This window comes from Verticillium nonalfalfae (assembly GCF_003724135.2).
Source record: "Verticillium nonalfalfae strain VnAa140/NRRL 66861 chromosome Unknown scaffold_56, whole genome shotgun sequence".
NCBI lineage: Eukaryota > Fungi > Ascomycota > Sordariomycetes > Glomerellales > Plectosphaerellaceae > Verticillium > Verticillium nonalfalfae.
The window spans coordinates 127,968-152,139 of NW_021167281.1; the positions used below are offsets into that span (position 1 = coordinate 127,968).

Below are 24,172 nucleotides of genomic sequence, written 5' to 3' on the forward strand. Positions count from 1 at the left end.
GCCCAATGGTACCCATCCGTGCCTCGTCACCCTTCCAGCACGGTGCAGCTTGCGGGACGCAAGGGAGGCATCAGGCAGCTCCCTCTTTCAGCTCGATGTTGCCAGATCTCTTGCCGCACAGCTGGTCCTGGCCTTGTCACTCGTCCACTCACAGGGCTATGCCCATGGAGGTGAGCATCTCGTTGCCTAAAACGCCGACAACTCAGTTGACACCTTGCTCTAGATCTACACCTCGGTAATCTTCTTTTACAGTTACCCTCATCCCTCAACGACTTATCGATACAGCAACTTTACGCGCGGTACGGAGAGCCAGAGCAAGAGCCAGTTGTCCGTCTCGACACGCAGGCAGCGTCGGCGGACCTCGGGGTCCCTTCCTACGTGGTGCCTTCTGTGTGGCTGGGCGTACCGAGCAATGAGATCACCCTAGGCGAGGCAAAGCTTATACTGAGCGACTTTGGAGTTGCCTTCTGCCCAGGCGACAAGTCTCGATTCGAGTCATACACACCCCTTATCCTCCGCCCGCCTGAGGCTTTTTTTGAGCCCGCAACGCCCCTCGCATTTTCTTCTGACATTTGGAGTCTGGGGTGTGTGATTTTCGAGCTCCTCGCCCATAGGTCGCTTATCGACGGATTCCTCGCACCGCAGGACGAGATTACAGCGCAGCAGGTAGAGCTTCAGGGCCTCATGCCAACCGAATGGTGGGGAAAATGGGAGAAGCGCCCGAAGTGGTACGATGACGGCGGCAAGCCTTTAAGCAACGCATCTGATATCTGGTCTTGGGAACGACGGTTCGAGCAGTGGGTTCAAAACCCGCGACAGTCTAGGAACATGGAAACGATTAGTGAGGAGGAGCGGGATGCGCTGTTTAAACTCCTATGGTGGATGCTTGCATGGAGGCCGAGCGAACGACCAGATGTGAAGAGGGTGATGGAGTCAGATTGGATGACGAGGTGGGCTTTGCCAGCATACCAGAAAGGCTTGGAGGGGCTTTGACCTTCACCGAAGCGCACCACTGATCCACGTATTGGACATAACGACTCCCACCAAATTGGACCAAGATTATGTTGGTGTATCTCTGTCTCACGCCCGCCCGCTTGCATCAGGTGGCTTGCTAGCGGGAGATGTATTCACAGGATTTATGGAGAGGATGGATCATAGTAGCGTAGATGCCAGCAATGCAGATGCGGCTTGAAAGAGAAGAATCTAGTATTAGAGCGCAGTAACAGGAATGACATGAGGACTTGACTTCGGCTAGTTGAGTCTCTTCCAGGTCGCCACCTCCAGTGATATATCCCCTGAGGTCGTGATAGATCTCGACTGCAATTCGGTCAAGCGTGAGTCTCTCTTCGACCGTCTTCTAGACCTTCTATCATTACTCAGGGTTCATATCATACTTTCATCTCTCCATTCGGCGTGATAAACTTAATTGGAGAACGTGATGCCCTATCAGGAGACCCCTACGGAGCCACGGCATTGGGGGCTAGTCAGGGGCTAAGGGTCACGAGAGCGTATATATAAGGACCGCGGAGGGCCCTTCAAGCTACGGAGGGCTAGAATTGATATGTATCACACCCCTATACCCATGATCTATTGCCTTCCGACTACGCATGGAAGCCCTCCCCACACTGCTCCAAACCAAGCACTGACAACGGGCAATATTTTCCGCTGTAAAAATTCATTTTGGATGTTATTTTACCACAAACCTAACATTTGATCGCGGCAAGAATCTGTTGAATAGCACTGCACCCTGCGTACAGCCTTGCTCTGACAGTTGCGCCTACCTTCGATACATGAGCTGCAGCAACTTTAAAATCCAGCGTCCCATCAGTCATCGATGACAACGGCCCACGTAGTCCCCAGGTCCGGGACTAATATAGCTATAATACGTCCACTCTCTCATGAACCCCTTGTCCCAGTCGAACACCAAAGTGCCCAGCAAAATAGAGGTAACCAAACCAATAGCCAGCATCACATTCGGCAACAAAATCAGTGACAGCTTCACCCACCAACTGCCAATCAACTGTCCGCGCGTCAATCCCTCCTCAAACATCGCCTTGCGCCTGTTGAGCATGTCTACCTCTTCCAAGTAGCTGATGAAACGCATGACATGAACGAGAATGAAAGATCCACTCATACCGATCACATCAGCAAGTCGCATGAGAATGGTGCGTTGCAGACCACATGAGTATTTGGCTTTGAGGACCATGACCAAGCCAACAAGGACTGTCAAGTTTGTTGAACCAAATTTCAGTTGGCGCATGAGTGGTCGCTTGTCTGGGTACCTGGAAATGTTGACGTCTTTGCCACCATTCGCGCAAGCCTTTAGAACCCTTTCATCCAGGGCTTATGAAACATGTCAGAAAAAGGAACATATGTGGCGCAGGACGAATACCGACTCACATTGCTCAATGAACGTGTCGCAAACGGGAGGCAATTCCCGTAACGCGATCAAAGGGGGTTGAATGACCACCACAGGCGGGGCCTGTTCTTCTTTGCAGACTCGAGCAACCCCCCGAAGAGGACAATCGAACCTTGCGCGCACAGTTCCATGCTTCTTACCCAATTCGCTTGACGAGAGAAGCAATAACCTGGCTCCACGAACCAGCACCTCATCAGTAATCTGACCGAGTTTGCCTTGGACTTTTGGAACATGTATGTCGAGCATCAGACAGGCTTGCTGGCTTTCATTCCTCAGGAATTCATCCTGTTCTGGTAGTAGGCATTTCAGAATGACTTCAAAATTGGTTTCGTTCTGGGTCACACGAATGCGGAAGGTCGATAGAAGCATAGCACCTGGCTCTGTCAACAAGATCCCAGACTTCAAGACCCTCGACGTGAGCCAGGCCCCCGAATACACAAGAAGGCCATCAGGCTTGGGCGACACTCGCGCGTCTCCAAATACCTGTTCTGTTCCAGGACTCGAGGGAATCCATCGATCGGCGGAGTTTTTGCCCGCGCGAGGTCTGGGATAGTCGTTGTACATGATTTCAGCGGGAAATGTATCCATGCAGTTGAGAATGACCTTGATTCTGTCAACTGACTCATCAAAGTCTCTCAGTCGGGAGGCCCTGACATCCGTCAGATTGGCAATTATGTCTGGAAGATCCTCGGCTTTGGTAGTATGCCGTCGACCTAGGAGGTTCCATATATCTAGAAGGCGTAGATACTTGACCTCGGGGCTCGGGGGAGCGGCATTGTGCCGGAACTGTTCTAACGGTCGCCTCTGAGCCGAGATTGAGCTTGTTGCCAGCCTTAAGGCACGATATATCAGGTCTTTTGTGATATTCTCCGCTGGCTCGGTGCCGTAGAACAGCCCACCCTTTGCAACAGTGGCGTGGTTGATTGGCGGTCCGTCAATCCACCGATTCGCGGCAGCAATGGTGGTCCACCCGAGACGCTCCCCGAACCAGTAGACCCCTATCACAGGGCCATACCAGAATGGCTTATCATGAGCGAACATCCTCATGTCTTGCGCGAAACGATCCTCAACAGTGATCGAAACAACTGTGTCTTTGAATTGGAAAAGGCAGTTCCGTGCAAGAACCCCTTCTTGCAGGGTCCAGCACCGCGTGTTCCATTTAGAAGTTGCCGTCCACGCAGTCAGTTCCGCAGTAGAGCGTTCTGAGATGCTCATATTTTCCAAATCGCGATCCACAACAAGGACTTGAGCGGCTGCAGTATAGATAAGTGCCATTCTGCTGATGGCCTTTTGTCTTATGTTGGCATATTGTGGAGACACGGGAATGCCGAGAGTATCCATCCAGAAGAGTGGGCTCCGTTTAGGCGTTCGAGTGGACTTCTCGCCGAGTTGGTCATGCGACGATAGGGATTTGGCGATCCTGGTGAGCCGGCATGTCGGCAGTGCGTTCTTTTCGGGGTTGCCCATCCCGTCAATCCACACATGTGACATGGCTGTGTATTGCGCATCCGAAAACGTTGAGCACGCCTCGAGCTCTAAAAAAGCTTCTTCATCCGCCGCTATCTTGATTCTCACCAGCGGAATCTTATCACTTTCGATAATGCGCACAAGTTCCTTCTCAGGCAGGCTGACCAGAGCGCACTGACAACCATCAACAACGTGACGCGCGCTCTTGGTGGACGCGCTGGTGTTGTATGCTTTGCAGAGGAGATAGGTACAGGACCCATGGTTTATGTCAGGGCCCTCATCACGGTCCAGAAAGCTGAGATAGTAGACCATGAGGTGCTCGGTGCGGCAAAAGACGGTGATGATCTGTGAGTGACACCAGCCGTTGTCTTCGAGCCGGTCAAATAGCAGTCGTTGCACAGGTGTCAGTTCATCAAGCTTGACAGATGCGTCCTCAAGCACTGTAACATGGGGAGCCCGAGTCGATGTCAGTGTGGTTGTTGCCAAGCCATAGAAATCTCCGGCCAGCAAGCCAGTGTCAATGAAGCCACTGATGAAGTCCGTCAGTATTCTGATTGACAAGAAGATGGCAATGCTCGGCTCATCGTCCGTGACCACCCGTTCCAGCCTTTTGCTGGCGTCGACAGCCGTTTGAAGTCTGTGCTGGATTGTCTCGATACGCCCTTGGCTTTCTGTTGATCGGAGGTCAAGAGTGACCTGGGTCATAATCGCCTGCAAGGCTGTGGCATCGATCGATTGCCCGTCGCTGCTGATGAATCGAGATCTTTCCACAGAACAACCGAGCAGACCGTCGATCAGCCCGAAGAACAGCCATTCTTGGGCGAGGCTGGCAAGCTTCCGGGCGGGGAGTGTGATGTCAAGAATCTGCTTATGTCCACAGCCGGCGCGGTCTGGGTACGAGCTGAACTCGTCGTCATCGAGACTAAACCCAGGCAAATAAGGTACAATGACAGGCGAGAGTCTCGAGCTTTTCGGTGTCGAAAGGTATTCCATTCTGTCTGTAGAGCTCGATGCCGACAGATGAATGCTGGTTCACGATGAACTTCGGCGGGGTTGTTGCTTTGCCGCAGGAAGGTCCCTGTCAGCCGCATGTTGCCCAGTTTTGAATCCTTGCACCAACTTCCGGAAGAATGCGTAAGCGAAGCGGCTTTACTCTCGACACTCGAGGACATAACATTTAACTTGATCCCGACCAACAACCCATCAAGCAAACTCAAGTAATCCTAAGAGAACGTATGTTATAAAATGCAGCGTGTTACAAACATGATAAGCAGATGGGCTTTATGATGCAGCATTTGGTTCTAGGTTCAACCGTTTTCAATGGGTAGGCCAATTGTGGGACCCGTTCCTATCTATCCTGAGAGCATGCCGGATGCCCACACAGACACTTTTACCCCGTCTGCTGGTGTTCAATCCATTATTTTGCCCATGATTGAAGCCGAGCCTCGAAATACTGCACAGGCATCGGGGCGAGCCTAGCTGAACCTCTTCGTCACAAGGCATTCATTCGCCCGATTGTAGTATTCTTGCCTAAGGCACCGACAAGCCAAATCACCACCTCGATCAATCCATGTTCAAGTCAAGACCGCTCGCAGCATCACCACCGCCATCACCACCACAGAGCCCTGAAGATGTCGACGCCTAGTCTGGTTTCCGTGTTCAAAAGATTCCCCAAGGAACTCTTCCGCGTGAACAATGGCTCTGCAGTGAAGGTGCGCGCCTGGTCACCCAAGCGACGGACATATGACATTGTAGTGGAAAATGGAGTCGTCCGACCGAAAGCTCTGGAGCCATCCAGTTACGTAGGTCAGTCATCCCGAATGGAGACTCTGAGCCGCTTCATATCCTACTGATCCTAATCATGGACGTACTAGCTCCCAACGGCGCATCCATGAGGCCCAATTCGCCCTACCAGCAATCGCTGGTGTCCTGGCGTTTCCGCGGCAATGACACCATTGTCTATTCAGTAGCCGAGGGTAAGTGAACAGCACTCGATTGCACCCTTTGAACTCTGGCGCGATGATGAAGAGATATTAACAAATGCGGCGAAGGGACCACACTTCCTGAAGACCTTCTCCTAGTCCACGAGCGGTCAGACCACTACTCCCTGCAGCCATCAACGGCGATGGGCCTTGAAGGTGAGTCGTTATGTATTTTGGGCGCTGCGACTGAAGGCTGATCCACCTTAAAAGAGCTGGAAGTAAAGATAACACGCTTCTTCATGGCCAATGCCAAGGTGTTCACGAGGGAGGAGTGGCTGGAAGCCTATCCAAGAGCCACCGAGGCCTCAAATTTTCAAAAGACATAGCAACGAAGTTGATAGCCTGAGTTTCTTCCTTCTTTCATTATGGTAATGAGCAGGTGATTTCTTCATAGACTGCTATCACGCAAGAAGTTAGATATTCGATGCCTCATCTTGTGGACAGATTGCGCGAAACGTCGCATCGGGCATGCCAAGCTGCGATATTCCACCTTAACGTCTGCCTCAGATAGCACACTGTGAACTCGAAACTGGGTGAAAAGAACCCGCACTACCGACAGTCAACTCTGACCTAGTCGTCGATTTGCGTGCCGAAGTTGCTTCTGAGATTGGGGTGTCGGCCTCGTGCTAACAAGTATGATGGGTTGTTGGAGGCGCTATTCTCAACTCCATACCGAGCTTCGGGGTGGTTTCTTCAACAGAGTGTCGAGAATTCCATGCCTCCATGAACTATTCTTGCTCGTCTAGAAGATGGAGGCCGGCGCGGTTCGACAGCGAGATTCCGTCGTGTTGTTGCTAGAACAATGAAAGACTGTCTTTTCTTCCAACATTTGGTACACGACCGCCAAACTCAAAGAAGCCGTCTCCAAACTTTGTCGAAGTCGCCTGATTCCTTGACAATCTTCTTGTCGCCGCTGTTGGTGATATGTTGTCTGTCTGCCAACATGGGCTAACATGCATCAGAATGGACCAAAACGGATCAACATGGGTCAAGATGGGCCAACAGGTACAAGAAGATGCCAGTATCTAACAAGCAGCAAAGGATCTGGCTGTCCTGAGATGCCAACAGCAGCCGGAAAACACGAAGTAGAAAGAATCGGCATGTGCCTGTCGAAAAGCTATAAGTAGGACAGGTCTGTACAGAGCTGAAGTCGAAATCCAGTATCAAGATCTCATCTGAATCATTGCTTCCAGAGTTCACGATACTAACAATCTCTGGGTTCTGAACTATTTCTCCAGTCAATTTGCTGACCTCTCATCCATCCCCTTCGGCTTCGTCATGTCGAATTACATTGCGTCGTTTAAATATGTCCCCGTTCTCCTGTTCCGCCTCAATGCTGGCGCGAGCATCAAGCTTCGAGAATATTCAGTTCGGAGAAGCCAAAGCTTCGATGTCTTCTCGGAAGCCGGAATGGTTCTGCCGAAGGCTTTGGATCCCGTGACCTATCAAGGTATGTGACCTACCTATCTGCTGCCGTGGTGTATGATTAGCGGGGTGATCCTGATATCCCGACCTAGCCCCCAATGGAGCTTCCATGCGGCCCCTCGGCGACCTGCAGACGAAGCTGGTAAAAGACTTCAAGGGGTCCAATGTGGTCGTCTACGCGATTCCTGAGGGTAAGCCGTCTGCCATAGTCCCCGTCGAAGAGCAATCCTGACTCTCAAAGGCACCATATTGCCCGACGACCTGATCCTGGTCCACGAGCATACCGACCATTATTCGCTCCAGCCGGCGGTCGAAATGCAACTAAAAGGTACGTGGTATCCGCTGAATAGCAAGCAATAGATGGAGATATAACTTACTATGGGGGTCAGATCTCGGCAAGAAGATTACGCGATTCCTCGAGACGAACGCAACGGTGTATAGCAAGAAGCAGTGGCTCGAGGCCTTCAAGACTGGCCAAGAGTATGATTCTTCTGCCGGACCATCCACTTCCTCTAGCCAACCCGCCTTGAACCAGCCTGAATGGATTTGGAGCGAACAGTACAAAAGATACTACTCTTTCGACGAGAACGGGGAGTACATTTGGCAAATCGAAACGAAGGATACCGAGGCCAGCTCCTCGTCTAAAAAGCACAAGAAGCGTTGATATGAGCTCCTGGTCTGACTTCGGGTCGCAAAGGTACGTGTGTCGACCTTGGTCAATGAGACAGTACTTGTCAAATGGTTTCCTTCGTGTTTTTTGTTGCTTTGCTTTTCAGTCTGACTGTCATCATTTTGTAGCGCAGGCCGCCCACCGATGTCACGAACACTGCAATTGGTTGCTTTCAAGAAGTCCTGTTTTTGGATGCTCGTAATGTACACCTAGTAGAAGACAGGTGCGATATTCTATAGATCTGCGTCGCAGAGAGTTGGTGAGAGCCGACGCCCCTGGACCGGGTACCAATTGGAGGTGGACCCAACTCTGCACTGGGGCTATCCGATAGGTCACTGACGACGCTCGGCCAAACTAAACACCGAGACCTGTTGGCCTTCTATTCCATGCCCGTGAGTACCTTGGGTAGGTATCGTACCTATCTTCGCACTGTTCATCATCACATCAAACTCCTTTGAGGTACGAAGATGAACCGTCCCTTTGCCGCCATTTCCAGGCGTGCTCGCAGCACTGTCCTCCAAACCCGACCGCAAGTCGTGATTCGACGACAGTTTTCAGCCAAGGCGATATACTCGTCGTTCCCTGCCACTCTTCACTATTACGCCCCTAAGCCCGTCTCGTCCCTGTTCGATTCCAAGGAAGAAGATGAGAGGCCACATGATATCTTTGACGAGGGGGTGACTGTGGAGCCCACCGGCATTGTATATCCGGCCTTCAACAGATCTGGTTGGTAGTCTGGCCGGCTTCCATGGAGCACAGGGCTGAACCCTTGACAGTTTCGAATGGCGCCGTCATGTTCCCCAACACGTTCATGATGCAAGAGCTCATTCGCATGCACTTTGACTACATGCTTGACCGAGAAGATGAAGGGCACGAGGTTGACACGCCATTTGTGTACACCATTGCTCAGGGTAGGAGCGGATTCCATGAATGCAATAGCCGTGTAACCTGACATAAACGAAATAGGAACCCCAATCCCTAGCCACCTCATCCTCATCAACGAGTATATGTCCAGGTTCACGCTTCAGCCATCGCGTGGCATGCCGCTACAAGGTCTGAGCACATCTATCCACCTTACCAAGTTACGGCGCTAACACTGAATAGAATTGAACCAGTCACTGGATAAGTTCTATGCCCAGTACGCCCAGAAGGAAACGGCAGAGAGCTGGCTGGACGCACATGCTTTCAAAGACGCTGTGGCAGATGACGCTGATCCCGTATGGATGGCTAGATAGATGATCAGAGGGTGCGCTTCTATTGCATCCCGTTGGCGACATTGAATTCGGCCGCGCCAGGCGAGCAGTGGTTCCGCCGCTGCGTTGCACCGAGGTGGCGTGGCGTGACCGGAAAACGGCGTCTGCTTTGTAACAATACTGTACTAATACTAGAGGGAAATAACCACTCGATGTATATTAGCTAACTTGGGCAAACCGTATCTGGATCCAAGTATTGTCATCCTAGGGGTAAACGATAGTTTCATTGACCTCAGCTATCTTTGGTGAAATTGTATCAAAGAGCAAGCTACGCATGTAAGTAAGTGGCATGTATCTATCGTTCGGCGGACGGGACCATGAGAACAGAACTAGCGTTCCTCCTCGTGCTTCACGCGTCGGCGCCGTTCTTACATCCGACTCGACTGGACAGTGTACCGATCGGACGTAAAAGACAACATGTCTAGCAAGTATCTTGATTTCAGGCATGGCAATGGCATCGCCGTGCATCAGCTTGAACTCAATGACGCAGCTGACTAAGTTCCGTTGAACCCCGCATCGCACCAGCATTGGCACAATGGTAACGAGCTGTTCTCCGGTTCGCTGTCGACAGTCCTCTTGTTTTAAGAAGGTCAGTCAAGGCATTCCGTCAAGAGAACCATGCTCAATGCATGACACCATTGCAGCGGGGCCTCGCCTCATCTCATGCTCCATCAAGTCCCAACGCCTTATAAAGCGATTCCTCGTAGCCGGCCGACCTTCTTGAGAGAGATATCTACTTGTTGCTGCATTGAAACACCACCCCTCCCAGAGAGCCTGCCCATCATGTCCACTCCGTTCCTCGACCACCTCGTCATTCTCCTCCCCCACTCCGCCCTCATCTCCCCGCCCTCATGGCTCCGCTCCGCCTTCCACCTCTATCCCGGCGGCCAGCACGCGGACAACCGCACCGCCAACACCCTCGTCCTCCTCCCGGACGGGACCTACCTCGAGCTCATCGCCTTCCTGCCCCACGTCGCTCCCGAAGACCGCGCCAGTCACCCCTGGGGCCGCGAGCCCGACGGCCACCTCGTCGACTACGCCCTCAGCCTGGCCGCGGGCCCCGACAGCACCGCCACGCCCGAGGCGCGCTTCGCGCCGATCCGCGAACGCATCGCTGCCGGCGGGTCCGCGCCGCTGCGCTACCCCGAGCCCAGGACGGGCGGCCGCACGCAGAAGGACGGCACGGAGATCAGGTGGGCGACGTCGTTCCCCGAGGCGGCGGTGCCGTCGGTGCCTTTCACTCGCGGCGAGCTGCCGTTTTGGTGCCTGGATCGCACGGACCGGCGGCTGCGTGTGCCGTATCACGGGCCCGAGAATGTGCGGCACCCGTCCGGCGCCAGGGGCGTCGGGGCCTTGGCTGTGAGCGTTTCATCGCAGGAGGCGCTGGAGGTCTATGCTCGTATTCAGGGGGTGGAGGGGCGCTCGGGCGGGGATGGATGGACAGTCTGGGACCTGGCGGCGCCGGAAGGTCCTCCAAGTGCGCTTCGCGTCAGGGTTCGGGATGGAACAGCGACCGGCGGTGGGAAGGAGAAAATCAAGTTGACAATTTTGACCGAGCGGGGAACCGAGGCGAAGAGAATTGGAGGCGAGATTGCCGAAGGCGTCGAGCTCTGGATTGACCTGGAGCCGGAGACGTAGACCAGACTTCAATAAGGAAAGGGGGTATCATTAACTATAGGACAAACTCCTGACCAGCCGCGCGTCGTCTCATCTACCATGCCCACGTCCTACTCGATGCGGAGAAGACGGGAGGCTTCCACTGTATCCGCGCTGGATCGATGAGGCGCCTCTTCTTCGTCTTCTGCTTCTCCCTCTGCTGCACCAGCTTTTCCGGAATCACAATCTTGTGTTCGCCACGGTGGTAAATCTGCATCCTCAGTGCGCCGAGTGTGTGCTCGACGTCTTGCGTCGTCATTGACAGTTGCGTAGAGATGGTCTCGATGGTCGCCTTGTCTTCGCGCTCATTGAGCCCGAGCAGCAGATCAATGATATTCTCACCCCAGTACTGTCTGTAACTCAGAAGACCCAAATCGGACAGAGGCTTCTCGGGAGAACCGAGGCGGCCTTCAATCTTGGAGAGCTCATACGAGAACTGGATGAGGAGACGACCGTAGCCTTTTCGCTGGTATTGCGGTAGCGTGAGAATACAGGCCACGTTGTAACCGTCTGCACTTTCCTTTTCTTTGGAGAAGTAACCAACAAAGTGAAAGCCCTTGTCGTCTCTGGTCGTCATGACGTAGAATAGGAAAGGGTCGACGTCGTAGTAGAGCGTTTTATGGTCAAGGAACATTTTCGACAGCAAACAGAGGTTGCGACACCATGTCCTCTGCCTTCGTCCGTCAATTTCAAAGAAAGAAATCGAGTCGTCACGGTAGATCTCGTTGCCAGGCGGGTGCTGCAGGGTGCACTTGATGCGGTGCCGCGTGAACGACTTGAGGTCCCCGTAGTATCCCAAGCAGAACTCGCAGATGTACATGACATCCTCTGCGCCGAAAATTTCAGGGTACGGCGAAAAGTACCAAGGGAACAGATCGTGTTTGCCGAACTGCACTTTGGAGATGTTTCGGATTCGAGAGATCTCGGCTGGGTTCTGCGTCATACTGCCGTGTGTCCTGAGCTTCTCAATCTCCGCGTCACGACTGAAGCCGTTGACCTCGCCGTTCTTCTGGTCCGCCGCGGCAGCACCCTCGTCGCCGTCCACCTCCATGTCGTCGCCACCTGCAGCGGGCGTCGAGGTGGTGTCCGCAGCAGCGGGCGTCGGCGCCTGACTCTCCTCGGCCGGCGTGGCCTTGCGGCCCTGCTGCGAATCGACGAAATCGGTCCATGGATGCTGCGGCGTGTTGACCTCGGACGCCGAGGCCACAGACTGCTCTCTCTTGCCGGGCCTCTTCTGCGCCTTCTTGTTGCCCTGGGTCTTTTTCGACGTCGCGACGGCGCCCTTCTTCTTCGTGTCCTTGGCCGGCTTCTCCTTCTCGACGCCGGGCCACTCGACGTCCTGGTCGAAATCGATACGCGCTAGCGGCACCCATTCGTCGAGACGCTTGTTGAAGTTGTCAAAGTTGCAGTAGAACTGCCGCCCGCTCTTGGTCTGTTTGATGCTGAGGATCTCGGCGCGGCGGGGCACGCCGTTCTTCTCGACCCAGGCGATGCAGCCGACCTTGATGGTCTCGGGCGTCGCGCGGCCCTTTTGGCGAGGGCCATCGTTGCCGACAGTCGGCTCGGGCTGCGTCATGATGGAACCGGTCGTGGTTGTGGTTCTCCTTGATGGATTCGAATTCGGGTGGTGTGTAGTTTGAATGGTGGTCGTGATGGGGGAAAGATGGAGTCGCGCCGCATGTTCTCGAAGTTTAGATGGGGCGGTCGCGGCAGAAAATGGCCGCCCGCCACTACGACGACGAAGGCGGTCAGGCTAGCGGCGAGAATCCCTGCATGGAGACCCCGGTACATGCATTCCCGCTTTTCAAGACCCTCTGGAAAGAACTTCCATCTTCATTTTCATCGTCCATCATAGTTCGTTTCTTTTGAGCTCTCATGCAAATTTCATCACTCTGACCAGGCAATAAACGGAAATCGGGTCCACAGCAAGAACTCAAACAGCATGCCCGTCTGAGTTCTCATTCACCCACAGAAACGACTTCTCCAAGACCATGGCACGCGAGCTCTCCTCCAATTGGAAGCAGCTGCAGGCTCAGATCCAGGCCGAGTCCTCCTCCCAACCAGACGGCAAAACGCCAAGCACCCTCAAGCGGAAAGCCTCCGGCAAAGCCCTCGCCTCGGCCGCCAAGAAGCAGAAGAAGCCCGTCGTCTCCAAGACAGCAGCCGCCAGCACCAGCACCACCGTCACACCGCGCCCGCCGCCCTCGGCCGCGGCCAGGGCCCGCCGCGTGCCCGCCGACCTCGCCGCACGCATGGGCGCCGCGCAGTCGTCCAAGGTGGCCGACCCGGCGCGCACGGGGCCCTCGCCGTCCCTCGCCGCCTGGGCCGCCGAGAACGACGTGTCGGCCGAATCGCTGGCCGAGGCCTACGGGCTCGGCCTCCCCGGCAATGCCATGCTCGCCGAGCCGGAGAAGGAGAACGCCGGGCGCACGCCGGGTCTCGACGTCGGCAAGTACGTCGCCATAGACTGCGAGATGGTCGGCGTCGGCGAGGGCGGGTACGAGTCGGTGCTGGCCCGCGTGAGCCTCGTCGACTTCCACGGCCGACAGGTCTACGACAGCTTTGTGCGGCCGCGTGAGAAGGTGACAGACTGGCGCACGGCCGTCAGCGGCATCGCGCCGCGCAAGATGCGCCTCGCGCGCGAGTTTGAGGACGTCCAGGCCGAGGTTGCCGAGCTGCTCCAGGACAGGATCCTCATCGGCCACGACGTCAAGCACGACCTCGACGCCCTCCAGCTGACCCACTCGATCAAGGACATTCGCGACACGTCCAAGTTTCCCGGCTTCCGGCAATACGGCAACGGCAAGAAGCCGGCGCTGCGGAAGCTGGCGGGGGAGATTCTCAAGGTCGAGATCCAGCAGGGGGCGCACTCTAGCGTCGAGGATGCCAAGGTGACCATGGCGCTTTTCAGGAGGCATAAGCCGGCGTTTGATGTCGACAATACGAATCGCTTCCCGGCTTTTGCGCCGGGGGCCAGGAGTGCGGCAAAGAAGCCTAAGAAGAAGAAGAAATAGAATGTTCGCCCCCTTCCCCTGAGCGAGGGATGATGGATGGGTGGACAGGTAAAGCGGCATGAATACCCCCTTTTCAAATTGAAAATTGCCAATTCGAGCTTGACAAGATCTACAAACGCCCAAACGCCCGCCCAGTGCCAGTTCTCCCTGTTCATCACAGCGGAATGCCTTCCATTAACTCCAGAGCGCCCTCCCTGCCCACTGTGATGATGGCATCGCCCAGCGTCTTCGTCGCGAAGCCAGCCTCGCAGTATGTGAAATAGTACTGCCAAGTTAGCTTGAGTCATGGCAGGAACGTGGAGGGCGTCGATCTCTTACCTCCCATTTCCTCCTGAACACGTCGACACCTTCCTCCGACATTTCGGGATGTTCCTTCAGGAGCGCCGGCTTAATCGTCGCGTCAAAGTTGCGCATGAACTCTTCCTTCCAGAGCCGCAGCGTCTTCGCGTAGTGGCCGCCGATGTTCTCGACCTTCTCTGTGATGAGCGTGCCCTTGGACTCGGTGACAATGTGATTCAGCAGCTGCGTGATGGTCGGTAGGTGGCCGCCGGGGAAAATATAGTGGTTGATGAAACTGGCGCCCAAGTTAGTCAATGTACCTTCACCAAGGCCGTCGCTCGTTGCACATACTCTTCCGTCTTGGCGTACGCCTCGTAGCGCCCCTCGGGCATGGTAATGCACTGGAACACGGCAATGCCGCCCTCCTTCTTCAGTAGCCGGTCAATGCACGCAAAATAGGTGCCCAAGAACTCCTGACCCACGGCCTCGAGCATTTCAATCGAAACAATCTTGTCGTACGGCTTCTCTGGCGTCGGCAGGGCGCGGTAGTCCATGAGCAGAACCTCGATGCAATCTTGGAGTCCAGCATCTCGAATGCGCTCCTCGGCCAACACCTTTTGCTCCTTAGACAGCGTCAGACTTGTCACACGGCACCCGGTCGTCTTGACAGCCTCGATGGCGAAGGAGCCCCAGCCGGTACCAATCTCGAGAACGTGGTCGGAAGCCTTGAGATGGGCGCCCTCGATGAAGCGGTGGAGCTTGGTCATCTGGGCCGCCTCCATTGTCTCCTCTGGAGCGCTGGGATCAGGGTGGAGGTTCCAGATCGGGCACGAGTACGTCATGTCCGGTGAGAGAAAGGCGGCAAACATGTCGTTGCTAATGTCGTAGTGGGCCGAGATGTTGAGAAGGGCGTTGGACAGCGTGTTCGTCGTGCGCGCCAAACTCGAGATGGCAGAGGAGAAGCTCGAGATCCAGGTCGTGCCATTGCCCATAGCCTCTCGGTTCACAATGAAGAGCTGCCGTCGCGCGTCAGAAATTCCCCACCTCTTCCACAAGCCCAACAGCTGCTCACCTGGAAGAAGGCTGTCAGGTCCTCGCACTCGACCTCGCCAAGCATGAATGCCTCTGCGAACCCCATGTCGGCGAATAAGAACAGGCGCATCCAGAAGGCATCGCTCTTGACGACGAGCTCGACGCGGGGAACGGCATCGGCGCGGCGCGGCGTCGTCTCCCGAACGATCTGCTTAGTCGCGCCTAGTTTCTGTCCAAAGACAGTCCTCGTCTCGGCCGGCTTGTCGACGAGCAGCAATGTGCCCTTTTCGATGGTGGAGAAGGCGGACAGGATGGCAGGCTTTGCAACGGCGAGGGCCGGGCCCCAGGTCAAGCTTCCCACGGCGCCGCGCACGAGCTCTGTGCTGCGGTACAGAGGTTGCGAAACGGCCGCGGGGAGCAACGAAGGGAGCTTGGGCATGATGACGGCGGGGTGTTGACAGCGGCAGGAGGCTGCGGTAGGGCACTGTTGGAGCAAATGATGAGGACAATTCGCACGAGAGAGACGTTGACCGAACTCAATTGAGCTTTTGAAAGCGTTGAAAGAGGTAGGATGCTCAGAGGGGAAAGGGGAAGTGAAGGACAGAGAAGAGGGGAGAGACGAGGGGCACAACAAAAAAAGCTTCCGGTGGCACGGCGCGAGGGCCCATGCGATCCTCTTTCACCATCGATCATCCCCATGCGACAGACGTGGGGAAGCATGGGCGCTTGCTTGATCGAGGCCGCAGGATGCGCCAGCGCCAGCGCTGGTCTGGCGGTCTGTCGTGTCTCGGTGGTCGGCAATGGCATCTCACCGTCCGTCGCGCGAGGCGTGGGCCAGGACCGGGGGTCAATGCTGGGAATAGTGCTTCGAGGATTTGCAGGGGTAGCTGTTTTGTGCCGTGTTTGGCTGCGACGAGTCCCTATCTGGCGCTGTCTGTCTCTGACAGAGCGGCCGACGTGTGATCCGACGGGCTCTTGTAAGATGTGCAGCTAACCTTCGACGCCAGGCCCAGCGGGACTCGGATCGACCCAGCTTTGGTAGCATTAGGAATGACTCGGCAACCGGGCACGTCATGGCACACACGGTATGGCTGCCGTAGCGCCGTGGAAGGTTTCGTCGGCTTGCAGCTTGGCAGCGTCCTTGGCTTCTTCACGGGTTTGCAGTATAAGACGCCGTGTGCCATACATCAGGAAATCGAAGGAATAGTGCCATTGTAGGCAGCCCTGCTGTCAGCGGGACGCCCGGGAAGGTCGTCTGAATCCAGTGATCAGGAACAGGGTCGTCTGGATCGGGGTCCTGTGGTTCCTGGAGCTGAGTGGATATTGCTTCGGGGTTCATGCCTCCAAAGAGTCCAAATGCGTATATCGATGACATCAACACTCGTCGGTTACACCCGTTGGTCTTGTGCCTGGTATGCTATGCACATGGCCGACGAGACTGTGATAACTGATGCATGGAGGCTTTCCTGGCGTGTGACAAACATGGTAGCATCCCTCCATGTTGACCTGCCATCGAAAGGGTGGCCGCGAGGCTGATTCTGAACTGACTGCAAGAGATGGCCACCGGCGAGGGACCTGATAAAGAAGAAGAAGAGGGGACTGGAATCTCACCGTGAAACAAGAGGGCCCAAGCTGCGAAACTGCAGGGATCGTGCATCAAAGATCGCTGATCGCCAAGCTCGATGGAAGATGGAATGTGGGTGCATAAAAAGGGCACCGTATTCTTGGACGGCACTTCACATGGCTTATCGTGGCAGACTTCCTTATCAGAATGCTCATGCAATGGTGGAGCCGGACAATTAACACACCAGCAAACGCGTCGAAACGCGTGTACCTGATGAACGCATCGCAAGTCCATCCCCGCCAAACACAGTCTCGTCATGTCGAGCGCCATCTTGAACCTACACTCGGAGAAGGCTGCCGCTCCCAAGGCGGTTGCACACCTTCTGCCATGCCGCATCCAACATAACGGACTTATCGACTCGGCGCCGTCCTTCTGGAACCCAACGACATCTACGGGTGCGCAAGCCTTTCTCCTCCACAACCGGATCCTTCGCTAATTGACACGTTGACAGATGGCAAGTCAAAGGCATTCTTCCGTGGTCGCGAACTGCACGGCAAATCAGTTCAGTTGCCCTCGGGCTACCGCGGCATTGTTGTCGAGAAACAGAACAAAACGATCGAGGCTCCGAGGCCAGACGCCCCGCCACAAGAGGAAGAGGATGACGAAGACAAGATTGAACGAGGCGCACTCCGGGTAACGGCCGAGTTTGATGAGATGGTTGTCTGGGGCGCGGAAAGCATGGCGGACGCGGCGACGGATCCTTACGTCAGGAGCATGGAAGAGTGGCTGCAGGTTGCTGAGAGCATACATCAGTACGACGAGCCCGCGAGGGACCAACCGGCGACGGCATGACGGGACAGAAGCATGGTGGGAATAAAAGGGCGTTGGGATTCAGGCATGGGACGGCGTAGGCGTTGATGATGCTCGAGTTATGAAGGGCATGGCCTTCAGGGCCATAAACAGCGTGGAACAGAAGAGCTTGAGAACAGTAATCACCGAGCAAAGTAACTGCAAGTCAGATACGTAGGGCACGCGAGTAAAAAAAAAATTGTAGCAAGGGACTGCAAGCGACAAATAAATAAAATGTTCATCTTCAAGGCAGACTAGCATGTCGCATTCGATACCGAGATGCAGAGCCAACCGCCACTGTGAAAGAGACCAACTAGAAGCCGAGAATACGTAGTTGAAAATGCTTCCCTCAATGAACAGAGTTGCAACCGCCGTGTCCGCAGATGAAGCGTTCTACTGCGGATGGGAAGGCAAGTCTGTAAGATCATTCTATTGTCGAGGCAAACATAGCTAGATCGCACCTCGGAATGCACAAGTACTTGACCTACCTAGCTACCTCTACCTAGGTGGTAGGTAAGGTACCTTAGGTAAGGTAGGTAGGTAAGGTACCTTAGGTAGGCAGGTACAGGTTAAGTACCTATGTGGCCTAGTGTCATGCAAGCAATTAACGTCGCGCGCCTCGACGCGTCCAAGGCGCGGCCCCACGCGTCCCATTTCACCCCTCGAAATCGACCCCTGGCTTTTCCCATTTTCCCATTTTCCCATTTGCCCTTGTCGCGACATCCAGAATCCACACTTCACCCTCGCTTGCCTCAACACCATCGCCCCGACAACCACCTTCACCCCTCCAAACCATCCATCACCACCGCCTTGTTCTATCGCCTCCGTTGCGCTGCCGGCTTGCCCTCTCGAATAGCCTCAATACCAGCATCCGCAACCATGGCCTCGAGCGAAGCCGGTTACCCCATGTCCGACAGGGCGACAACCCCCACCGCCAGACGCTATGCCCCGCCCAGTTCTTCGACCGGCGGCCGCCTGCGAGGTCCTCCCTCCGAGATGACGGGCGCGCCGAGTGATGATGAGGGCGACGGGTTCGCCGATGACCAGGTCGTGCGCGGATCGAAGAGGCCACAGGATTCGGCCAACATCCCCAAGGTCGAGGATCGCATTGGTCTCTTGATCCAAGAACAGTTTGGAGATTTCCTCGAAGGGTAAAGCCTCCCTTTTTTTTTCCGTCATGAGCGCTATGCCGCAACGTGCACAAGATTTTATGCTGACGAATGACCCCAGCTTCGTCGAAGAGCGCGATCCCCATGGAGCGCCGCCCTCGAGTGCCGTCACCACCGACAAATACTACGTTGCCCAGATCCACGGCATGCGAACATACCAGCTCTCCACCCTCTACGTCGACTTTAGGCATCTCGGCCAGTGGCAAAATGGCTCTCTCTCCGACGCCGTCGCCACCAACTACTACCGTTTCCTTCCCTTCATCACCGCAGCACTACACGGTGCTATCGCCAAGCACGAACCCCAGTACTTCCGCGAACATCGTCAGCCCACGGCCTCGAGCAACCAGACGAGCTCAGCTGCGAGCAATGCCGCCTCGGCAAGTCAGTCCGAGCTAGGCAGCAAGACGAGCAACCAGCAGACCGATAAGCTGTTCGCCATCGCCTTCTACAACCTGCCTCTCGTCTCGCGCGTGCGCAGTCTGCGCGCCGCCAACATTGGCCAGCTCCTCTCCATCTCCGGCACCGTCACGCGCACCTCCGAGGTCAGGCCCGAGTTGTCTCTCGGCACCTTCCTCTGCCAGGCCTGCAGGACGGTCATTCCCAACGTCGAGCAGACATTCCGATACACCGAGCCCACGCTGTGTCCCAACCAGACCTGTCAGAACCGCTTCGCATGGCAGCTCGACATCCGCCAGAGCACCTTTATCGATTGGCAAAAAGTGCGCATCCAGGAGAACTCGTCCGAAATCCCTACCGGCAGCATGCCCCGAACCATGGACGTCATCATGCGAGGAGAAATTGTCGACCGCGCCAAGGCAGGCGAGAAGTGCATCTTCACCGGTGCCCTGATCGTCGTCCCTGACGTCAGCCAGCTGAGCATGCCTGGACAAAAGGCCTACTCAATCCGCGACGACAAGAGCGCCGGCAACGGTAACGACGCTGGCGGCGCAGGCGTCTCCGGCCTCAAGTCTCTTGGTGTGCGCGATCTCACATACCGCCTTGCCTTCCTCGCCTGCATGGTTCTGCCAGACAACAGTTCGTCCGGCCGGTCTGCCCACGCGCAGGTGTCGGACATTATGACGGCGCTGACCGACAACACACCCGAATCCGCCATTGATGCAGAGGAGGCGCAGGCTACCGTGCTCGCGACAATGACGCAAGAGGAGATCGCGCAGGTGCGTACCATGGTTCACACAGATCGCATCTACTCGCGGCTCGTCAACTCCATCGCGCCCATGGTCTACGGCCACGAAGTCGTCAAGAAGGGTATTCTGCTGCAGCTCTTGTCCGGTCTGCACAAGACGACGGCCGAGGGCATGCAACTTCGTGGTGACATCAACGTCTGCATTGTCGGTGACCCGTCCACGTCAAAGTCTCAGTTCCTGAAGTATGTCTGCTCCTTTGCGCCCCGCGCCGTCTACACCAGTGGCAAGGCCTCCTCCGCCGCCGGTCTCACGGCCGCCGTGATGAAGGACGAGGAGACGGGCGAGTTCACCATCGAAGCCGGTGCCCTCATGCTTGCCGACAATGGCATCTGCGCCATTGACGAGTTTGACAAGATGGACATTGCCGATCAGGTCGCCATCCACGAAGCCATGGAACAGCAGACTATTTCCATCGCGAAAGCCGGCATCCAGGCGACCCTCAACGCGCGCACCTCGATCCTCGCCGCCGCCAACCCCGTCAGCGGCCGCTACAACCGCAAGACGTCGCTGCGCGCCAACATCAACATGAGCGCGCCCATCATGTCCCGTTTCGATCTCTTCTTCGTCGTGCTCGACGAGTGCTCCGAGGCCGTCGACCGCCACCTCGCCGAGCACATTGTCGCCATCCACCAGCTGCGCGACGAGGCCGTCGAGCCCGAGTACGACACGGAGACGCTGCAGCGCTACATCCGGCTCGCGCGCACGTTCCGCCCCGAGTTCACCGAAGAGGCGCGCGAGACGCTCGTCGAAAAGTACAAGGAGCTCCGTGCCGACGACGCCCAGGGCGGCGTCGGCAAGAACAGCTACCGCATCACGGTCCGCCAGCTGGAGAGCATGATCCGCCTGTCTGAGGCCATTGCCAAGGCGAATTGCGTCAACGAGATTGAGCCGCACATGGTCGTCGAGGCGTACAACCTGCTGCGGCAGAGCATCATCTCGGTCGAGCACGACGACGTCGAGTTTCAGGACGACGAGGACGTCGACGCGCCGCTCGAGGACGGCGCCACGCTGCGCCGCGCCGCGCGCGAGGCCACGGGCCAGCCGGCGGATGACGAGGACGACGAGGGCGACGCCGCCATGGGCGAGACGTCTGGCGAGCCGCAGAAGAAGAAGCAGACGATCACGTACGAAAAGTACATTAGCATGGTCAACCTCTTTGTGCAGCGCGTCAACGACGACGAGGCCGGCGGCGCGGGCGAGGGCGTCGACGGCGATGCCCTCACGCAGTGGTACCTCGAGCAGGCGGAGGACCAGATGGAGGGCGAGGAGGACTACCACCGGGAGAAGGCGCTGGCGGCGCTCGTGCTGAAGAAGATGGTCAAGGAGAACATCCTCATGGCCGTCCGGGGGTCCGGGCTTGCTGAAGACGGCGAGGATGCCGCCACCTCGGGTGACGGGGCGGTCGTCTACGTCCTGCACCCCAACTGCGCGGTGGAGGAGTACTAAGCGGGGGGCTGTATCGTTGTGTCATGAGTATGAGGACGGTTGGATGCATGGGGGGCGTATGGCGTTTGGGAGAGCGCTGTGGCTCGTGGTTTGGGAGATATTGCCCAAGATGATAGAACGAGTGATGAATTGAGAAGAAAGGTTCTTTTAATGATCCTCTCGTATATATGTACGCCGTACGTTTGATCTGATGAGATGCTCAAAAGTCGGCCTCATAATGTCTCATGTCGTGCTGTATTGGCCTTGAAATGCAATCACGTCGTGCTACGTGCGTTGGCCTGAGAATGTATTTATGATGTGCTGTGTAAGCCATGTGATCAGCTTCATTTGGGTACTCTCAAAATGATGTTATTTTGACTACAAAGCGGTGTAGTGTCATGTCACAGGCGACCAAGTGAAATTGTGGCTTAAGAGCTTTGAGTCGAGTGCATACTTTCTTGATGCGTTGACCTACGTAGCACTGCCCAGGTGAGTCAGCTTCTCTTGGTTGCTTTGAATGAATTTTCGTATCGACTAGCAAGCGCAGTGCTATCGCAGATACGCAATGTAGTCAATGGGCAACAATATACATCAAACCTGTGACAAGTTGCAAGTCCAGCGCCTGTAGGGTCGCAGTGCAACACGGCAGGGTTCACTTTGAGTCTGGTCACTTGGCACAAGCAGCTCCGAGTACAAGTAAGCAATAATCGTCGTTCATACCGAAAGTGGACTAAATACGTAGGCCTTCCCGATCACCAAGAGAATGAGCAATGCTTCAAGCACGGAGGTTATGAAGCAGTTGAGAAGGGTTCCCGAGCGAGGAGGATGAACAGAGAATGCTAGACCAAGGCACCAACCGCAATACCACGAAGTAATTTTATTCCTCCGCGTCAACCGGTGAACAACAAGCAATCCATCATGCGGCAGAAGGGACGGAAACAAAAGCGCTGCCGGAAATGTGATTCAAACTTCGTATCGCAGCGATTCAGAATGAACATCATCTTCAAAGGGAGATATGTACCTACGTAAGTAAGGTAGGTACCTCAGGTATGGAAACTAGGGTTCCATACGTAGCCCCAATACGCCTGTTCTCTCACGCGATATAGAATGAAGGGGAGGGGTATACTATCCGCGGAGGTCATGAGCGACTCTCAGGACCTCGGGAGCATGGTGACGGGGGACAGCACTAGCTACTCGGGACTGCCGCCGTCTTATTCGAATCATAGCTCCGACTTGATGCTCTAGGATCATTCCGCTCGCTTCATGCCACCTCAGATTTGCTCCGGCCGGGCCACATACCTATGATATCGTAGCCTTTGATGGGCACGATGATGATGCCTCCTCTTACGTCGTCGAGGTTTGAGTTCCTCTTAGGCGGACCGATATGTTGCCTTGTCCGCTCCGGTCAGCTCAGCTCCGCCATTTTCAGTTTCGAGCCCGATAAGAGCAAGTTGTCCGTGGATCTGAGAAATTCGCACGAGCTGGTCATAGGTCCTCGGCGCTGTGTGTAGGAAAGGTAAGCATTGTAGATCCCGATCAAGATAGAAGATGTCGAAGAGACTGCCGTGGTCCAGAACATGGTGGCTGCCTGCGAACAATTCAGGTTAACGTGTCTTGCCAGCCTCGGAGTGTGCTTGTCGGCCACTTGGTTCTCGGACATCAGTATCTGCCAGATCTTCTGGTTATTCTCCAGATCCAGCACTCGAACAAGCCAGTGCTAGCATGGACTCTTGCACACGCTTCCAAAATGTACATGGGATCCTGCCCCAGCGGGTCATACCAGAACTGATGACTGAGGAGCGGCCCAGATACTAGGTTCTTGCTCCTCACCCGTGTGAATTCAAAAGGAAGCTCATCCTCGCCTTGGCTAGAACGCCCGTAAGATCATCTCTATCAAGCTGCATTCGTGCTCCTACTTTACGTGACTACTTCATGCTAAAAATGGTGCTCCTTTTTGCATAATGATGGTAGTAAATCGAACGCGTTATAGACCATAGTCTACAGGACGAACATATATTTGGAACGTAATAAGCTAGCCATAAATAGAGAAAAAAAGGCTCCAGGTTCCGCGCGGTCCATGGCCGTCTTCATAGTGCAAGCAGCAAGCACAGGATCAAGTATGCCGCTCCTGACGGAGATCAGAGTGGTAGGTATCGATTGTTGATGCCGATATGGTCATCCGACCCGGTGCTGCCAGAGTTGAGCACACCGTTAAGCTCGAGGCGAAGTCATCTTTGAACTTTGATTCTTTGCCACCCTATCTCAGGAAGTAGGCCAGTGCAATTGACTCATCTCAGAGGAACCCTAGTCGTTTCAGGGAAGAGTGATGCGCGAGTGCACCCAACACTGCCGTCTCTTACATGGTAGTGCCTACTGTCCATTTCAAGCAAATTCTTCCAATGATGCTGGACCCCCTTTCCAGAACGTAGATGGTCAAGATATAATACGGGCCACACCAACCATGAGTTCGTGTGCCTCGTTCACCTCGCGAGAACGAGCCAGACCTGCTGGTAGACAGAGATACAAAGTCGCAAAAGACATGTTCTCGACCAAGAAAGACAATTCAAAGCCAAGCACACAACACGCGCTCACGGGCCGACCATCACACGAATCCAAAGAACCGCAGTACAGCTTGTTTCTCCACTAGCCTACTCGGACCAGACCAGTCGGCCACACGCGCAAACCGCTCTCGCTAACTAGCACATCCGCGTCCTCCCGCAGGCACGCACCGTTATGCGCCAGGACAGACCTTCACACCCTTCG

General features: G+C 55.4%; 10 protein-coding genes across 10 annotated transcripts; 7 read left to right on the forward strand and 3 right to left on the reverse strand.

The window, feature by feature from the left end:
• Positions 1-2,016: 2,016 nt before the first annotated feature.
• D7B24_007214 (uncharacterized protein) lies at positions 2,017-4,879 on the reverse strand (the record flags this gene model as incomplete). Its single annotated transcript, XM_028641327.1, has 2 exons — positions 2,017-2,020; positions 2,856-4,879. 2 exons carry the CDS (start codon positions 4,877-4,879, stop codon positions 2,017-2,019), a joined length of 2,028 nt encoding a protein of 675 aa, XP_028494652.1.
• Positions 4,880-5,517: 638 nt separating this feature from the next.
• On the forward strand, positions 5,518-5,967 carry D7B24_007215 (uncharacterized protein; the record flags this gene model as incomplete). The annotated part of the gene is made up of 3 exons (XM_028641328.1): positions 5,518-5,692; positions 5,761-5,862; positions 5,915-5,967. The coding sequence occupies 3 exons, from the start codon at positions 5,518-5,520 to the stop codon at positions 5,965-5,967; spliced, it is 330 nt and encodes a 109-aa protein (XP_028494653.1).
• Positions 5,968-7,146: 1,179 nt separating this feature from the next.
• Positions 7,147-7,957, forward strand: D7B24_007216 (uncharacterized protein; the record flags this gene model as incomplete). The annotated part of the gene is made up of 4 exons (XM_028641329.1): positions 7,147-7,318; positions 7,386-7,484; positions 7,535-7,621; positions 7,683-7,957. 4 exons carry the CDS (start codon positions 7,147-7,149, stop codon positions 7,955-7,957), a joined length of 633 nt encoding a protein of 210 aa, XP_028494654.1.
• Positions 7,958-8,711: 754 nt separating this feature from the next.
• On the forward strand, positions 8,712-9,198 carry D7B24_007217 (uncharacterized protein; the record flags this gene model as incomplete). Its single annotated transcript, XM_028641330.1, has 3 exons — positions 8,712-8,874; positions 8,930-9,016; positions 9,068-9,198. 3 exons carry the CDS (start codon positions 8,712-8,714, stop codon positions 9,196-9,198), a joined length of 381 nt encoding a protein of 126 aa, XP_028494655.1.
• An 801-nt stretch (positions 9,199-9,999) lies between these two features.
• D7B24_007218 (uncharacterized protein) lies at positions 10,000-10,854 on the forward strand (the record flags this gene model as incomplete). Its single annotated transcript, XM_028641331.1, has 1 exon — positions 10,000-10,854. One exon carries the CDS (start codon positions 10,000-10,002, stop codon positions 10,852-10,854), a length of 855 nt encoding a protein of 284 aa, XP_028494656.1.
• Positions 10,855-10,927: 73 nt separating this feature from the next.
• Positions 10,928-12,448, reverse strand: ESA1 (Histone acetyltransferase; the record flags this gene model as incomplete). Its single annotated transcript, XM_028641332.1, has 1 exon — positions 10,928-12,448. One exon carries the CDS (start codon positions 12,446-12,448, stop codon positions 10,928-10,930), a length of 1,521 nt encoding a protein of 506 aa, XP_028494657.1.
• Positions 12,449-12,863: 415 nt separating this feature from the next.
• Positions 12,864-13,886, forward strand: REXO4 (REX4, RNA exonuclease 4; the record flags this gene model as incomplete). Its single annotated transcript, XM_028641333.1, has 1 exon — positions 12,864-13,886. One exon carries the CDS (start codon positions 12,864-12,866, stop codon positions 13,884-13,886), a length of 1,023 nt encoding a protein of 340 aa, XP_028494658.1.
• Positions 13,887-14,040: 154 nt separating this feature from the next.
• Positions 14,041-15,636, reverse strand: D7B24_007221 (uncharacterized protein; the record flags this gene model as incomplete). The annotated part of the gene is made up of 4 exons (XM_028641334.1): positions 14,041-14,151; positions 14,205-14,460; positions 14,517-15,181; positions 15,238-15,636. The coding sequence occupies 4 exons, from the start codon at positions 15,634-15,636 to the stop codon at positions 14,041-14,043; spliced, it is 1,431 nt and encodes a 476-aa protein (XP_028494659.1).
• A 1,441-nt stretch (positions 15,637-17,077) lies between these two features.
• Positions 17,078-17,613, forward strand: D7B24_007222 (uncharacterized protein; the record flags this gene model as incomplete). The annotated part of the gene is made up of 2 exons (XM_028641335.1): positions 17,078-17,216; positions 17,273-17,613. The coding sequence occupies 2 exons, from the start codon at positions 17,078-17,080 to the stop codon at positions 17,611-17,613; spliced, it is 480 nt and encodes a 159-aa protein (XP_028494660.1).
• An 876-nt stretch (positions 17,614-18,489) lies between these two features.
• Positions 18,490-21,430, forward strand: MCM6 (MCM DNA helicase complex subunit mcm6; the record flags this gene model as incomplete). The annotated part of the gene is made up of 2 exons (XM_028641336.1): positions 18,490-18,761; positions 18,841-21,430. The coding sequence occupies 2 exons, from the start codon at positions 18,490-18,492 to the stop codon at positions 21,428-21,430; spliced, it is 2,862 nt and encodes a 953-aa protein (XP_028494661.1).
• Between the last annotated feature and the right edge of the window lie 2,742 nt (positions 21,431-24,172).